Raw genomic sequence first — 15,720 nt, 5'->3', positions numbered from 1 at the left:
AAGCCCCTAGATCGAGGCTATTAAAAAATATAATACAGACTTAGACAAAACTAACTAACCTTTTATTTTGAATTAAACAATAATATATAAAAATGTTTTTAAATTAATGATATATTTACATATCAACTAAGAAACTTAACAAAACAATTAAAAATGATAAAAATACATAGGTAACAATAAATTATAAATGATTACAAATTTTAGTAAAATATATTCATGAAATAGCTTATTTTTTTTTATTTTATGTAATTGCTGACCTTTATAACAAATATCAATGCAGTAAAATAATCTAATTGTTTTCCTGTCTAGCTTAAAACACCCTTTCTTAGAAACCCACCCGAACCATTTTTTCAGTTGTAATCCTAAAATGCAAGTAAGTCATACTATTGTGTAGAACTGTAATATTCTAAACTAGCTATCTACAGGCTACAGCTATTACAAATGTTAAATCAAAGCCTTTAATTCAAGTACAACTGGCTAATTTTTTGGCCACTAAGAAGACATTTTATTTCAATGATATTTGTACCAATCTGTTTAAATGATCTCAAAGATATCTATTTGGATAATTTTATATTGCTATTGATTCTTCTTAACCTTAATTTGTTTGATCATTTAAAAGCTTAAAGGAAATTGATTTTATAGCATCTATGAGGTCAAATTTAAGAAAGGTTTTAATCAGAGCTTACAATTTTTAAAAAGGAGGGGGGGGGGGGTAATGCAATCAATGAATAAATGGCACTTAGAATTCAGATTTTGTTACGAAACTTGGCATAAGTAATCCTTGATAGGTCTATTTTCCCTAAATTGAACAAAAAGTTGGAAAAGTAGCAACTAGCCATTTTTTTGGCCATTTTCAGGGCAAATCCATCACGAAACCTATCTCCACATAATCCTCTTTGCCTCTCCAAAACGGTTCTGGCCAGTATTAGCTGGTACTATTTGCTGTTGATTCCTACGTAATTTATGACAGATTTGCCGTAAAAATAGCAAAAAAACAGCTAAACAGTAACCAATATACATACCAAGTATTAATAAGTTTCGTAATGAAATTCGGATTCTAAGTGCCATTTAATCATTGATTACGAGATAGTTGCATTAACCCCCCCCCCCCTCCCTTCCTATTTCTAAAGGACCTTGTAAACGTGTTGAGTCTTACTACTTTAAGTACTTTTTTATTGTTATACCCAGGAAGGATTTTCCTCCATAATTTTTCCCACTAACCCTTTAACTACCCCTTCCCGCTTTAAATTTGGCCCATGAAAGTTTTCAAATATTTCTTTTGTTCTTCTTACATTTTCGTATATCTTCATTGGCTGTGCTTAGCTGTCTTCTACTAATTCTCCTAGAACAAATATCTAAATTATTTCTTCTTACACAAATACGATTGTATGCATGATATTTTAGCAGAACTGCTATAATCATATTTGTTTGTCTAACCATTGTCTTTGTATAAGATTCTCTAACTTGTAGATAAAACATAAAGATTTTAATGATTTATAGCAATAGTCTTAATAAAAAAGGGTGTCTTCCACAGAAAATTGATGCAGAATTTATAATAAATATGTTGAGATAAAGAACATTAGTAGACATAAGTATCAAAATAGTTTAAGTGGAGGGAAGGAATTAAAGCAAAACAAAAACGTATTAATCTTACCTAACCCAATTGATCCATCTTGTCATTATCAATAGCCTCAGGTATAACTTCCTTTTGTAAATCTCTTCTATTTTTCAAGGTCCATCCTTAACAAAGTAATATTATGAGAAAAAATTCAAATATAAACAAGGATGACAACATCCATAAAAGCGAAGCTATGAAATGGAAGGACAAACGAACATTAACACTTGTAGATTGTTAGAACTGAATTAGCAGAATATTAAAAGCATCAGCAAAACAATATTGTAAGTAAATTTGTTGCAAAACTGCATTAATAGATGATACTGTTTAAGGACCTACTAACATTTTTGGGACTTATTTATAGAGATGCTTTGCTTATAACATTGTACCTTGTTGGAATAGGAATCAGGTTTCAAACAATCAGAAGAATCGGATAATTTTAACATACAAAAATTTGTTGTCAAAAAAGTTAAAAATCAACATGTTTAAAATGAATGAACGGACATTCTCGTATTGATTATAGAGTTGCTACGCTTTCTAAATTGTACCTATTTACTACAGGAATCATCAAGCAAAGTTTGGAATCGATAGGACAATTCTAACCTGTTTAAATTAACGTAAAGAGCTAACTTTGACGTATGCACGGACGGACAGACCAACCCTAATTATAGAAAAGCTTTGCTTTTAAAAAGGCAGTCCCACGGATTGTATTTAATATCAAATATTTAATATTTGTTTGAAGATCAAGGATATTCGGGTATGGTCTCTTTCGTGGTAACACCCTTAAGGGGCGATTCTTATTATTTTCAAAGTGGCATTTCTCCTATTTCTGCAGGGCCAATTGCCTAACCCTGAGGGGCTATCACCTAACCCAATATAACATAGCCTAACCTAAAATAACCTATTTAAAGTCATTTTGAAAATACAAAGAATCGCCTATTAAGGGGTGTTGCCATGAAAGGGACCCTTCCCGGATATTCTATAGAAAAATTAACTTTTACACAAGTACGCAAAAAAAATTCAGAAAGTAAAAATTGCCATATTAGAAAAAAATATTGTAAGAGTATGATTTTCAATAAAAATACTAATATTTTTAAAACTATGAGTTAGATAAGTTTAAACCCATTTCGTGGATTAAATATTTGAAACGGTTAAAAAAAATATCAACCTTGTTTTAGAATAGCTCATGTGTATAAATGACGTAGTATGTCTTTTTGTCAATCTGTTTTTATAATTTGAAATTAAATTTACTAACCTTTTGATGTTAAATAAAATAAACGTAAAATTTAACAATAAAGCCACTTGTCCTTTTGTCCATTTGTTATAATACAAAATTCTTAGAACTACGGGGAACCTAATTTAAAGACTATTACCCACACAACTTTTGAAAATATGATTAAAAACAAAAATATATTAAAATCAAAATATTAGAAAACGACTGCTTTAAAGCAGTCCCGCTGCTATGGATGTTATTTGCTCAAATATGCGCTAGAATGATGGGAAAGTTGACAAAAATTCATATGTGTAGCTTTAACAGTAGCTTAGTAAACCTAATTTCCCTTATAGTGTTAAGCACTTACAGACGGACTGACGACGAGAATTGGATGGTGGCTTCGCTACTAAAATAAGTCAATTTTATTCCTATCCATTTGAAATAAAACACCCCCTTCAGCACGCCTCTGGTTGATAAATGTTAATTAAAATAGTTACCAGCAAGGCATTGTTTCTTGCAATCTCTGAAACTGATTACATTTTACCAAACGTTTCTGAAATTATTACATAAATAGTATAATTAAAAATCACTTTACTTGATATAGCTGAAATATTATCAATTTGTGTGCAATGCATTAAATTATCACCTATGATATAAACGTGTATTCAAAAATTTAACGAATAACAGGCCATGTTCCAAAATCTTGTTGGATTTTTTATGAATATATATTCACACAAAAATATAACACGATCTATTGGGCATTGTTTTGATAAATAATTATGGAAGAAAAAAATAATTTTATCGTTTAATAAGACCATAAATTGAAAATTTATAAAATCACTATGTTCAATGGATTGTTTGTTTTGATTAATATTCAGCTGTTTTCAAATTTAATAGTGTACACTTTTTTTGATGAGGTTTAGCGAATTTATACTCTAAAGTAGTTTACTACTAGCCGATTTTTATAAGAGTTGAACCATTCATAATATTAGATACTCATATAGGTTTCGTGGTAAAGTTACATAATTTTAATAGAATTATTGGTCAGAAAGAACTTCCCTTGTCCCTGACTGTTATCATAAGTTGCGGAAGTCATATTTATGTATGATAAGCCCCATTCAAGTTTCAAAAGTGACTTGGCTCTTATGGTTGCCGGCGCCGGGGGTATAAAAAGTGCCCACCCCCTTATAAAACTAAAAATTTTAATTCCTTCAAACACAGGCATGTTGCATATCAAAATGACCGCATTGAAATGCTGATTACAAATCTGAAAACCGTTTTGAAAAATATTGCTCCTAGTTTAAATAAGATCTCATTAAGTACCTAAAAACAGCTGATTTAGTCAAAATTGTTCATTTTGGTAGGTTAGTTGAAAATCATTTCAGACTGAATCAATATTTTTCAAAACGGTTTTCAGATCTGTAATCAGCATTTCAATGTGGTCATTTTGATATGCAACATGCCTGTGTTTGAAGGAATTTCAATTTTTGGTTTTATAAGGGGGCGGGCACATTTTATACCTCCCGTTGTTTTTGGATTAAAAAACCTCTTTCAAGTTTCACAGGGTTTTATATAGGCCCAGTAAACCTTGCCAATGTCTACTGATGTGAAATTCCAAAATCGACCAACCCTAGTGCCAACGGCACCCCCAAGCTCATTTTGGGGGGGTAATCCTTATATCATAGAGGTAATTTTTTTTATTTGGGGGGGGGGTAAAAATTGAAAATCCAGAATTCATTTGGAGGGATGGGGGGGGGGTGATCACCCCTTTACCCACCCCCCCTTGGACGTCTTTGCAAGAAACCATAGTTTTTTTTTTAACTAAACACTTGATGCTTTTTTCGAAAAGGAAAATAATGGACAAACCTTGTATCCTAATTGAGAGAGAAGAAGAATAGAAACCGAGCCAACACCTCCTGTAGCTCCAGTTACCAGGATAGTACCATCCTCTGGCTTAATTCCGTTAGATTCAATGGCCTAAAATCAGATTTCATGTTTTTTTTTTCAATGTAAGTGTTAAGTAATGGATTTATCAAAAGTAACTAGTCTTGTAATTTAAGCTAATTCTAATATTATTATAATTTAAAATAAAGCTTATAAAGAAGGCTTATGAATTCTTTAAAATGATTAAAAACAATATCTTTCTTTGTATGGTAAGTTGATTTAAAATCATGTTATACATTCACTCTACTACTCATGATAAATTGTTATTAGACTATAAGTCAATATTAATTTGTTACCTGTACACAAAGCATAGCAGTATAACCAGCAGTACCAATTTTAGCTGCACACTGTGCTGTTAAACTGGATGGCAGAGGGATAGCCCAGGAAGACCTGAAAGAGTACGTATTGTTACACCACAAACTGCAGTTCTGGAAAGTAGAATAATAGCCTGGGATGAAATATACAATGGATGAATGTGTTCTTGTATTATAGTATTTATATATATTATCAAAATATTTTTATTTTCAACATTTTTAATCAACAGATTTATCGAAGTATTTTCATTTAAAAGAAAAAAGTTTGTTTTGGTAAGTATGTCAATTTCAGAGATACAGGATAGAACAAAAAACCAGATAATATTCATGAATGAAAACACAATGTCAAGTAATGAATTATAAGATTTGAGAAATAAGTGATAAAAAGATTAATCTATTTCCCAATAACCTATCCCCCTTTCCCTGGTCAAATTGCAAGAACTATCTTGATTAGGTAGTTGTTCATTAGCTAATCAAAGATCAGCAAACATTTCACAAAAATTAAGACTAAGGGACAAATATCTTTAATTCAAAAGGAGGACTCAATGAACTAAAAAACTATGATTTGATTCCCCCCCCCTCTCCTCCCCTTTACAAGGGATATGTTTAGAAAGTACTATACTAGAGGCACAACTATAATAACTATATCAGTGAAATAATAATAATAAAACAAAAATTGAAAGTATACAAGGTTTAATCACTTTAAAAATTGAGTAAGAAAATTTACTTTTAGTATTTCTTCCTTTTTAAATTTGAGAATTTGTTTGACCTATTTAATTATTTGCTTTTCAGAATGCCTATCCTTTTTCTAATCAAGTCCAAACTATCTTTTTCATTATCCCAAAAAGTAAGAAGTAAAAGAAAGATCAAATAACATGGGTAACCTTCAATTAGATATCAAAAGATTTATTAGAAAACGAATGCAATCAATGATTTATAAATATAATTTATGTACCAAAAAACTTCATAAAAAGCATCACCTAATAATAATACCTATTAGGGTACCATTTTTTTTTCATTTTCTAGCCCTTTTGTTTGATAAGCAGTTGAAAAGTGGGACCACAAACGACAAAAAAAGGTAAAGGCATTTAGAGGTCAAATTGTCTGAATTCATTGTGATTGAGAATAAAAAACTGGCATGATCTAAAAAGTACTTGAAATATCAGAGATATATCCTATGTTGTGTAAAGTTATTTGTCAAACATGCCAAGACGCATCTATAGACACCTTAATTTCGATTCTATCTTATAAATAGCCCATCTAAGACCAAATCTTAAGAAGGCAATTTCTGCCCTTTTTCGAAACATCTTCGTTTTATTTACGTATTTCGGGTTGTGTTTTCATATTTTTTATCATGATCTTATTTTATTACATATAATTTAGAATTGTCACCGTAAGTTTGTCTGTATATGTATGTTTTATAAAAAAAATCATTTGAACTTGTGAACCCTTAGCGAAGAAAGTTCTTATATGTCGTTATGTGGTTTTTAGATATTCTAAGAAGGAAGGCCACCACACTATGTGCCCAGAATTCCAATATAAAACAAAAACTCATAGTTCTGTTAATTTTGCTTCAAATTGGGTAAAATCTTTTGGGTTGGGTCACTAATTACCCCAAGTTTTGGTATCTTTAAAAAAAACGGCGGCAGGATCGCCGCTCCCGCCGTTAACCGCCATTTTCCGCCGCCAAAAAACAACATTATCTCAAATGATTCCAAATTGCCTAATTTGGCGAGAAATGATACATAAAATTGGGGTGATTAGTGACACCCTAAAAAGATTTGGATCCAATATCTTAAAAGCACAGGAGAAGCACTGAATTTAAGATATACCTTGATAAATGAGAATTTGAAAATGAAGATACCAAAACTTGGGGTGATTGGTGACACAACACAAAATATTTTACCCAATTATCTCTAAAACTAAGGGAGTAGCGCCCAAAATAAAATTGCTGGTATGTCGTGTTTCAAGTCACCACATTTTACCCCCCCCCCCCCTTAAATAAATTATCAATGACAAAGCAATCCTTGTTTTAAAAATAAAAGCAAATAAATCACAAATCACCCCAAAAGCACTAAAAACTTAAATCCAAAGGCCTTGCAATCAAAGGATTGATTGTCTGCAATAGGGCCTTTATCAGGAAGGAAGGGGACATTGGGCTGTTTATCACTCTAGTCCCCAAAGTTTTATAATAACATTTTCTTATTTGTTTATTAAGTTGAGTGTCATAACTTTTCAACCAATAATTGTAATCTACAGAAGGGTAAGTTTGTGTATCATTATTGGTAATGTACATCAATTTATCTGCCATTCTCTTATCCCTTTACATCCCTAGGCCTTCATACATTTATTAACAAATTTGCTTAAATCTTTTAGTTTCTTTACAAGTTTGCTTAACTCCTTTAATTCATTAGGGCGTGCATATGAATTGGAATAGGTTTTAGTTTTATCAAATTGAAACATTTAAGATATTATTCATTTGATTTAAAAAGAATGGTAATTGATTAGAAGCAACAGGTTCGATTACATAGCTTAAATGAATATTTCTAGGCGTGTGCATGGGGGGCCTCCCCCCAAACTCCGGGGGTGAGGGGGGGGGGGCGAGGATATCCTTTAAAGACTTTAAGCAATAAAAATAAGGGATTGTATCAAAAAATTGCATCGAGAACTATAAATATCACGATAAAATTATTTGTAAAAAAAAGGTATTTTGATTTGTGTAAAAATTGCTATAAAATGGGTCCGACCGCTCCTACAAAAATGCGGAAAAAAAATTCAGCTAACGATGCCGCCAGTGAAACCAACGGGATTCATTCACTGAGTGCCTTGGTTAAACATGTGTAAAGGTCTGATATGCGGCATAGTTAGCTGAAAAAAGATCAAACTATTTGAAGTTGAGAGTATCATTACAAAATATTATAATTCCTGATTCTTTAAGGGGGAATGCTTTGACATCAATTTTTTCATAAGTTTTAAAGGTAACCGTATAAAAACTAATTTAAAATCGTTTAGTATATTCAATAAGCTTTCAAAAAAGGTATAACATATTACTGTAGCTCAATTTTTGGTAGTTTGACGATAATTTAAAGTTTGCATATAAAATGTAATTTCAATAGCCAGGCTTTATTACAAAATCCTAAATATTTAGGTAGGCTACTTCTCGAAGCTGTAAAATTATAAGTAATTGATATTTTCACCTCTAGCTTTGGGAATCCTTCTCAAATATGACAAAGATTAACCTAAAACTTTAAAATTGGTCAATATTCAAAAGTGCATTTTTTGGAATCTTGGAGTTTTTGCATTGGCTGGGCACATAGTGCACCACCCCCGTGCAAAATCCTGAAAGCAAAATTATCCCTCAAGAGCCCAAGGTCATTCAAATATTGTTAAGATTTTATATGACCAAAAAACATTCCTATTTCAATTGTTGTGAATGCAATAAGTAATTTGTGAAAATATATGAAATGTTTTGGTTTTACTCATGCTGTTAAAAGCAGGTTTACTATTACAACCTCTTGAAACTGCACATATTATACTTTATTATTCCCAGGTATTAGAGTGTGGAGCTTGTAAGGATTATCTTGAAATAGAGTGCCTACTCTAACAATTTTATTTGACAATAGAAGTAAAACCCACCTTACCTAAAATTCTACATTTGGTAGCTGGAAAATAATTAGGGGAGAAATTATTGGAGAATGGAGCTTGAAAGAATCAGATCTAAATTGAGTGGCCTATGACAATGAATTTAAAATCAAAGGAAGAAAAGAGGTTGGTGATTAATAAATCCGTCAATTTCCACTTTCTCCTTTCTATACTATTCATTTAAGTTAATTTATGGTTTGTTTTTAGATCAATAGAGTAGCTTATATTTTCTTTCATAGAAATACCATTTTGCAAATCAAGACCAAAATGCATTTGTTACATAATCATAATTAAAACTAAATTATCAAATTAAGATTCTCCATTGTAATGATATTTTGGAAAAATTAATCTTTCTTTTTATATTGGTTTAGAAAACTATCAATATATTTTAATACCCGGCCCCCCAATTAAACTATAATCCAACTAAATTCCTCGCTGTTTTATACATTAATTTCATGACAGTAAACTATTCTATGCACTTTCTACACAATTTATAAATGAAGGATTGGAATTTAAGGTAAAACTTTTAAATTAAATTTAAATTTTCTATATTAAATTAGTTTGTGAAATGAAAAAAAATATTTCTAAGGAAGAATTAAAAAGAAGGAATTAATTGGCTTCTTAAATGAAAAATACGTCTAAAGAAATATAAAAAGATAATTCCACAAAGAGGTTTTAATCAAAAGTTTGTGATTCGTATTTTATTTGTTATTACCTAATAAAATTGAATATACGAAAATTTAAAGTTTTAAAATGTAGCGTTGTTAGACATAGATTAGAAATTACCTAATAGATTATAAAATGTATTTAAACATTTCGTAGAACAATATATAATACTGGGTTATTAATTTTACTTGACCTAACCTAAACTAAACAGTTAAATTAATTTTTAAAAGTTCTTTTGTGATCAAAATGGCTATATGAGGGAAAATGCCTTATCTTAGTTAAGATACTCAAACAAACAAACTGACATAAATATGAATGTTTATTGTAGCCGCACTAAAAACCTACTTGATTCTAGCTTCACCAGCGTATCCACCAAAGTGGTCTGTTCCAATTCCCCAGCCGTTTACAACTATAGAATCACCAACCTAAAATATATTTTAATTATCCAGCAAAAAACATAAATTATAATGTTAGTTTCTAAACTCTTAGGTAGGTCCAGCCACTTTCCAAGTTATATCTTTTAATAAAAACAACAGGATATCTGAGTTTGTGCTGTAGGACCTTGCTAACCACTGTACCGGTATGCAGGGAGTAAGGGAGGGGACAATGGATCGAATATTCAATTTTTAGTAGTCTCAGACTTTGGGTACTGGCTTAAAGGAAATGTGCAAGAATTTAGCAGTTTCTGACTGAGTTTGGGTACTTGCGCATAAAATGCCGCTACTCGTTGTTTTAGTTTTGGATCTAGCAGACAGAGAGTTGAGAATACACGGCCCCCCTCCATACTCTATTTCACTCCCCTCTCCCTTTTTTTAAGCACACGATAGGAAAAGGGAGAAGTGAGGTGGGGGCATGGGGCAAGGGAAATAAACTGGATAAAAAGGGGCAGGCTGGCGTATTGGTTCGTATTTTTGCCCAGCAAGCCAGCAGTTGGCTGGGTCCAATAATCTTGTAAGATAAAAATCGCACTATAAAACCTCAATATATTTCATCAAAAAGAAGATGTGATTTCGCTTTGCATGATTTTTTTCTTAGTATATTTCTAAATTTAATGAACAAACCCTTTACAATTTCCTCCAAATTTTATGGATTTCATGGCCTGTCTTTGAAAACTCTTAAATTGAATTAATTGCCCATTGTCCCCTCCCTTACTCCCTGACCGGTATGGTTATACTTTACAGTCAAGCTTCCAAGGGTTCAGGGAAGGTTTAAAATTATTTCAGGTAAGAGTACCTCCATCCTCTTAAGAGAAATCATTATTAGAAAAAAAATACCCCTCCCCCTCCCCATTTCGTAGAGGCGTATTAGCTAGTAAATATTAATATAAAGGCACACAAATATACAGCCAAGTTGGTAATTTCATAAAAAGTATTTACAATAAATAAATGTTTTGGTACATAAACGCTTAGGCCCGGTATATTCTAATTCAACATGAGTAGGTAAATTCTATTTCATTAAAGCGTACAGACAAAAAATGTTTCTGACTTCATATTTACTTTAACTAAATTTTTAACGCGAAGAACCTTCCAAACTTGGTACTAGAACCAGGCCGTGTGTCTGTTCAATTCATAAGCTATAATTTTTTTGATGTCAGAAAATTCTATAAATCCGACTCTAATTGGTGGGTCAAAATTTCGTTTTTTTAATTACTTAATCTTTTCATAAGAAATCAATTAGTTTTTCGAAATCATAAACATTATTTGCCAATATATCATATGAATCAAACTATTTTGAAAATTGTAAACAAGTCCTTGGCCTTGCTTATATGAAGTTATCATCCTTGTTTGCTTACCTTTAATGAGTCTGACTTAGTTTCCAGAACTTTACCCACTAAGTCAATACCACCAACCATAGGAGGCTTCAAACCAGGGTATCTAAATAAAATATTTAGCAAACCTTACAAAAACAAGGATGACAACATCCATACATCGATACAAAATTGTTTAAATACAGTATGCTGTTCTGGGACATACTGATATATTGAGGCCCTTTATTACAAAGATGATTAACTTATAACATTGTACCATGTTGTCCTAAGAATCATTATTCTAATCAGATGAATAGGATAATAGCATTATATAAAAACTGGTTGTCAAAACATGCATTAAATGGAATGTCTGTTAACGATTATAAAGTTGTTATGCTTTCTAAATCGCACCTAACTGTTACAGAAATCATTAAACCAAGTTTAAAATTAATTCGAACATGCTATCCGTTACAGGCGCACGGACAGACGTCTGGACCAACCCTAATTATAGAATAGCTACACTTTTGATAAAATGGAGGAAGTGTGTTTGTTTGTGTATGTACTATGTATGTATTCTTTCTAACCTTCGTTGAAATATTGTCATCTCTTTCTAAAGTTCTATCTGTTTGTCGAGTAGGTACGAATATCAGTGTGTAAATAACAACTATATACAAATCCAAAAGATGATCTTACTTGCCAGTTAGAACAAGAGCATCTTTATAGTTTAGGGTAGAATATTCAACTTGAACAAGGGTATCACATTCTCCTGGCTGAGCCCTGCAAAAAACCAAATATAAATGCATTGGTGCAATTCCATTTGAATATTATTCATTAAGACTAAAGGGAATCATGCGTCATAACTATGGACGTTCATATGGTTGGAAGTGCTGCTATGTCAGTTAGAGGGGGGAGGGGGAATGCCTTGGCCCAAATGAGGAGTAACTCATTACCAGTTATGACTTCCAAACAAAGATATTGCAATAAAAGGGTTGGATGTCTAAATGGCGTTTTAGTCGAGCACTTTATAATGCATTATTTGGTTCAGAGTTACATCAAAATAATATCTCGTGTTGTTTCCCGTCCTCCATGGGCTATCAGAAATTTTTCAGTAAAGGTAACACTCACATTATTGTCTTAGTTTTAGATTATAATAAAAAAGCTCTGCAAGAAGTTGGATGTTAGTCTACCAGTTCTCATTCTTGTACTAAAGATCTTAGTGATAGCCAGGATTAAATGTAGCTTCAGAAGAAAGATTTTTATAAACTAAATAAAACTTTTGGTGGAAGATAACATAATCTACACTTGATCTATCCCTGCATAATACCTAACAGTTGAGCTAGCCGGCAAGTCAGCACGAGTCAAAGTCTCGAGGGTAGCTGGGGATTTGCCGCGGGTGACCAAGGCTTGAAATTGTTGACACAGGCTCTTGGATACTCTCATTATAAATGCTGAAAATTATAATTAAGAAAACAGCATTGAACGGCAGGAATAAATGCGTATTTTTAGCGAATTACTTTTCAGCTATAGATCTTAAAAGGTAATTTAATCCTTATATAAAACTGAAAGGATTTGGGGGTCTGTCTGTCTCGCTAATCGCTGGGCCGAAATAGTTCTCATTTAAAAATGAAGTTTTTTAGAGCTACATGTTTATAAGGGGGGGGGGGGGAAGTTTGTACAGTTATAGGAAATGAAATTCAGTATAAAAGTTTGGGAGGGCCGTGTGGGCAGGTTTTTATAGTTATCAACCTAATTCTTTTTGTAGGCTCTCTTTTATGACTGGATGTACACATAAAACTTTGAAAATTGAATTTCGGCACTTTCCTTCTTGGGGCTTGTGGAGCACAAAAACCCCCAAACGCTAAAAATATCAGTTCTGAGCTTATTTTTAAAGATATCAACCTGATTTTTTAGAATAATACTCTTTTAACATAACTGAATCAACGAACCATTACAGATTTCATTTTGGGACTTTCCTTCTTAGGGCTTGTGGAGCACAAAAACCCCCAAACACTGAAAATATGAGTTCTGAGCTTATTTTTAAAGATATCAACCTGATTTTTTAAAAATAATACTCTTTTAACATAACTGAATCAACGAACCATTACAGATTTCATTTTGGGACTTTCCTTCTTAGGGCTTGTGGAGCACAAAAACCCCCAAACACTAAAAATATGAGTTCTGAGCTTATTTTTAAAGATATCAACCTGGTTTTTTTAAATAATACTTTTTTTAACATAACTGAATCAACGAACCATTACAGATTTCATTTTGGGACTTTCCTTCTTGGGGCTTGTGGAGCACAAAAACCCCCCAAACACTAAAAATATGAGTTCTGAGCTTATTTTTAAAGATATCAACCTGATTTTTTTTAAATAATACCTACTTTTTTTAACACAACTGAATCAACGAACCATTACAGATTTCATATTGGGACTTTCCTTCTAGGGGCTTGTGGAGCAAAAGATCCCCCCAAAACACTAAAAATATGAGTTCTAAGCTTATTTTAAAAGATATCAACCTGATTTTTTAAAATAATACTTTTTTAACATAACCGAATCAACAAACCATTACCCCAGCTAGAAACGTCGTAAGGAAACTCGCATCCGATATGTAGTATATTATCGCCAAAATCTTATTTAAGATTTTATAGCAAAAATCGAAAAAAATCGCTAGGGATTAATTCGATTTTGTAGTAAAAATCGCGGCAACCACGATTTCCCTAAGATATCGTAAACAATAGCATTTTATGTGTGTCAACACACACTTACAAACAGACACACAACCAACATATAATCAACATCATTCTGTGAGAAATATAGTTTATAAATTGGCCGCTAGAAGTTCACATTATTTTAAAAAATATATTGCATTTTTTCTGTTGTCAAACAAAATAAATATAAAACTGATAACTTAAATTGTCATAATGTGTTTATGTTTAATATCACAAATAAAAGTATTTTTAAAAAGTTTTTTTTCTAAATGGCGACATTTTAAAATGTGTGTCTTAATAATCCTTAAATCATTACCATTCTGTATGAAAAGAATAAAATTACTCTATCAATAATCATTGAAATCTTTTGAGAGTATACTTTTAGTAGAAGGGCACAGATAATGGTTTCTCTTTACACCATGTCTCTCCCTCTCTCTTTCTCTGTCTGCATGCCCAGTATGAAATGAATTCTTTATTCAACCTCTTACTTACTTACAATATTGACAAACAAAACTACATGATGTTAAATATTTTTTAAATGTACTTTTTATTCACGATTTTGGCACGATATCGCTTACGACCCTTACGATATTGCTTACGATTTCGTGGGTGTATCGCGCAGCTCTAAGTACCTTTTCGACCATTTATCGTAACATATCGTCGATGTGCATTGGACGACTATTTAGCGATATCGTAAGAACTCGTGCTCGATTGCTACACGATATCGTGCGCTATAGTAGCGCGATAGTGACGCTACTTTCTGGCTGGGACAGATTTCATTTTGGGACTTTCCTTCTAGGGGCTTGTGGAGCAAAAGACCCCCAAAAACTAAAAATAAGAGATCTAAGCTTATTTTAAAAGATATCAACCTGATTTTTTAAAATAATACTTTTTTAACATAACCGAATCAACAAACCATTACAGATTTCATTTTGGGACTTTCCTTCTAGGGGCTTGTGGAGCACAAAAACCCCTAAACACTAAAAATATGAGTTCTGAGCTTATTATTAAAGTTATCAACCTGATTTTTTTTAAAGAAAACTTTCTTAACATACCTGAATTAAGGAACCAATACAGATTTCATGTTGGACTTTCCTTTAAGGGTCTAGTGGAGCAAAAGACCCCAAAACACTAAAAATATGAGTTTTGAGCTTATTATTAAAGATATCAACCTGATTTTTATTAAATAATACTTTTTTAACATAACCGAATCAACAAACCATTACAGATTTCATTTTGGGACTTTCCTTCTAGGGGCTTGTGGAGCAAAAAGAATTAGGTTGATAACTATAAAAACAAGCCCACACGGCCCTCCCAAACTTTTATACTGAATTTCATTTCCTATAACTGTACAAACTTCCCCCCCCCCCCCTTATAACATTCCAAGAAAAATACAATATTTTTTCGTTTTCTTTTTAAAACTGAAATGAAAATGGAGGGGCAAATTATGGCAGAAATATATTTATATTCTACTTATTCTTTTTTAATTTTTGTTTGCAATATTTGATTATAAACGTATTTTAAAAGTACATAATAGTTAAAATTAAACAAATATAAAAGCGGGTACTAATTCGATCTAATAATTCATGCTAAAAAAACAGTCCAAACAAAAAAAAAATATTTAATCAATTTCACACTAAAAACCAAATACTACATATTGTATCAAACAGTACACTTAAAAAACGCATGCCTCAAAAATATTCTTTGATACTTGAAAATCAAGTTTGCCTATCTCTCTAATAGTTGCTAGGCCATGTTTATGTTTGCTAGCAGACAAGATTTAATCATATGTTTTCACAAGCAGACAAGTTTCGCGCATTTTATGTAGGAGGAGAAAGCCATAAGTGCACTCACCAGCAGACGGATTTT

At 31.9% G+C, this 15,720-nt stretch overlaps 1 protein-coding gene and 1 long non-coding RNA gene across 3 annotated transcripts in view; both read right to left on the bottom strand.

The window, feature by feature from the left end:
* Window positions 1-12,619, bottom strand: part of LOC145313595 (acrylyl-CoA reductase AcuI-like) — a 32,616-nt gene extending 19,997 nt beyond the window's left edge. For both annotated transcript variants that reach the window (XM_080153059.1, XM_080153060.1), the window contains exons 1-6: window positions 12,466-12,619; window positions 11,835-11,918; window positions 11,187-11,268; window positions 9,740-9,819; window positions 5,069-5,162; window positions 4,695-4,805 (exon numbers count right to left, since the gene is read on the bottom strand). In XM_080153059.1, coding sequence (XP_080009185.1) covers window positions 4,695-4,805; window positions 5,069-5,162; window positions 9,740-9,819; window positions 11,187-11,268; window positions 11,835-11,918; window positions 12,466-12,581 — 567 coding nt within the window. In that variant the 5' untranslated portion in view covers window positions 12,582-12,619. The remainder of the gene's footprint in view (window positions 1-4,694; window positions 4,806-5,068; window positions 5,163-9,739; window positions 9,820-11,186; window positions 11,269-11,834; window positions 11,919-12,465) is intronic.
* LOC145315143 (uncharacterized) lies at window positions 1,185-3,383 on the bottom strand. The gene is made up of 3 exons (XR_013877958.1): window positions 3,326-3,383; window positions 1,655-1,740; window positions 1,185-1,342 (listed from the first exon to the last, which is right to left on the bottom strand). It is a non-coding gene; the product is annotated as an uncharacterized LOC145315143 (long non-coding RNA).
* Window positions 12,620-15,720: the final 3,101 nt, after the last annotated feature.

This window comes from Acartia tonsa, chromosome 3 (genome assembly GCF_053477335.1).
Source record: "Acartia tonsa isolate MP-2025a chromosome 3, ASM5347733v1, whole genome shotgun sequence".
NCBI classification, from domain to species: domain Eukaryota; kingdom Metazoa; phylum Arthropoda; class Copepoda; order Calanoida; family Acartiidae; genus Acartia; species Acartia tonsa.
This window is presented reverse-complemented; position numbering and strand designations above follow the sequence as displayed.